Here is a 2,500-nt window from a genome sequence, read left to right as displayed (position 1 = left end):
CGAAAGAAGCCGTTGTTTTAAATATATTGGTAAACTTAATTAACGGTGCGACGGACGTTTGTGAAACATGTTTGAATCATGAAAGTTCAATTGCTGTGTGGAGTACGCTCATTTTTTGGAAAATACACCAAGTTTGCTTGAGAATAATCCAAGTGCAAAACAGAGGTTCCCAGGTCTGAGTGATGGTTGGGGACACCTTTCTGGACACCACGAAAGTTAGACGGGAGTTTTGGTTTCTTGGTAGTACGCTATTTGTGGTGTCGTTGTTTGTGGTGGGTATGATGATAGACACCTCTCTGACCAACAGAGAGGCGAGAGGAAAGAGATAACTGGCTTAATTCTTGTGATCACGAAGTATGTAGTGTTGCTGGTCATTGTGGCGGTGGCGATGGCCGTAGACACCTTTTTGGATGCGAGTCGTAGTTCCTGGCTCCTTGCCATAATGACGAGTTCAGTGTTGTTGCTCACACGTTTCACACACTTCTCCTGTTGACGCAAATATCAAGTTCGATTGACTACTTTTCAGACCCTGTGCAGTAAGGGTGCCTGGTTGCTGGAATCGAAGAGCATCAGTGTGGAGGAGGCAGTGAACGAGCTGATCACCATGCTGTGCAATCATCACAAGCCACGAAATCAGATGGAAGTACAACCAGATGAGGAAGAAAACGTCGTAGAACCCGAAAGTGAGATTTTGCTTACTGCTGGATACCTTTGGCAGCATCTGTGACGGTGCTTGTTTCTGTGTGTATGTATGTGTGTGTGTGTGTGTGTGTGTGTGTGTGTGTGTGTGTGATTGTGAACGTGCGTGCGTGCGTGTGTGTGTATCTGTCTGTCTGCCAGTCTGTCTGTCTGTCTGTCTGTCTGTCTGTGCGCACGCGTGCACACTGAAAAGCACACAACGGCTTCCACTGTATTGGGCAAAAGTGAATGCAATCCTAGCTGTAAGAGTGAAGACAATTTACAACAGCCTCACACATTCGCGAGTGCATTTGGCCAAACATGAAGCTGAAATTGTGACAAGTTAATAAGGTTTATGTTTCCTCCAGGTGAAATGGATGAGAGACTAAAGGCCATCAGTCAAATGAAGAAAGCCATGTCATCGATGGACACTGAGAGTGCCGCAGCCAGGAGCAAAGCTGTCACCAAAATGGAAGAGGCTGCCTATGATCTACTCAATCACTTCAGCCAGAGGAATCTGGATGCTCTGCAGCGTTGCATCCGCAACACGTTAGAGGGCATCCGTAAACGTATCACTGCCAGCATGATGGCTCAGTATGGTAAGTTCGTCAGTACACCCCCCTATATTCTCTCTCAGAGCTATGTTTCGGTGAAGTCTCATTAAACGTAATGAGTTTCCTCGACGATGATCGTACCTCAAGCGATGTTAACCGGAAGCGCTTTTTGACTCACATGCGAAGCAAAAGTGAGTCTATGTACTCACCCGAGTCGTCCGTCCGTCCGTCCGTCCGTCCGGCCGGACGTCCGTCCGGAAAACTTTAACGTTGGATATTTCTTGGACACTATTCATTCTATCAGTACCAAATTTGGCAAGATGGTGTATGATGACAAGGCCCCAAAAAACATACATAGCATCTTGACCTTGCTTCAAGGTCAAGGTCGCAGGGGCCATAAATGTTGTCTACAAAACAGCTATTTTTCACATTTTTCACATTTTCTCTGAAGTTTTTGAGATTGAATACCTCACCTATATATGATATATAGGGCAAAGTAAGCCCCATCTTTTGATACCAGTTTGGTTTACCTTGCTTCAAGGTCAAGGTCACAGGAGCTCTTCAAAGTTGGATTGTATACATATTTTGAAGTGACCTTGACCCTGAACTATGGAAGATAACTGTTTCAAACTTAAAAATTATGTGGGGCACATGTTATGCTTTCATCATGAGACACATTTGGTCACATATGATCAAGGTCAAGGTCACTTTGACCCTTATGAAATGTGACCAAAATAAGGTAGTGAACCACTAAAAGTGACCATATCTCATGGTAGAAAGAGCCAATAAGCACCATTGTACTTCCTATGTCTTGAATTAACAGCTTTATGTTGCAAGACCTTGGATGACCTTGACCTTGGGTCAAGGTCACATGTATTTTGGTAGGAAAAATGTGTAAAGCATGTGAGTCGTATGGGCTTTGCCCTTCTTGTTTTTTTTTTTAATGAAAATCACTAACGGTACACTTCCGTTTTCAAGTAATCTAATGTAAACATTCAACTCGCTATAGTAGCAACAACAACATTGCGTTGCTAGGTTCGTCTCCCAACTCCCATGATTTGTTTCCACGGCAAGCAGCTACAGCAAGTCAAACCACACATTAAGTGCGTCGCATTTGCAGGTAAAAACCGCCACACAAAACATTTATGGCGGTACACACTTTCTGGGTTTGATGACATCTAGAGATGACCCAAGTCTAATTAATCCTGTTTAAAGTTGAAGATCACAAGGAGATCGAATAGGTCAATAAGTAGGACATTATTTTTTTT

General features: G+C 43.6%; 1 protein-coding gene across 2 annotated transcripts in view; it reads left to right on the top strand.

Moving 5' to 3' along the window:
* The window catches only part of LOC138962139 (dynein axonemal heavy chain 5-like), a 116,093-nt gene that overhangs the window by 15,369 nt on the left and 98,224 nt on the right, over positions 1–2,500 (top strand). For both annotated transcript variants that reach the window (XM_070333859.1, XM_070333867.1), the window contains exons 15-16: positions 527–683; positions 1,047–1,277. In XM_070333859.1, coding sequence (XP_070189960.1) covers positions 527–683; positions 1,047–1,277 — 388 coding nt within the window. The remainder of the gene's footprint in view (positions 1–526; positions 684–1,046; positions 1,278–2,500) is intronic.

This window comes from Littorina saxatilis, linkage group LG1 (genome assembly GCF_037325665.1).
Source record: "Littorina saxatilis isolate snail1 linkage group LG1, US_GU_Lsax_2.0, whole genome shotgun sequence".
NCBI lineage: Eukaryota > Metazoa > Mollusca > Gastropoda > Littorinimorpha > Littorinidae > Littorina > Littorina saxatilis.
This window is presented reverse-complemented; position numbering and strand designations above follow the sequence as displayed.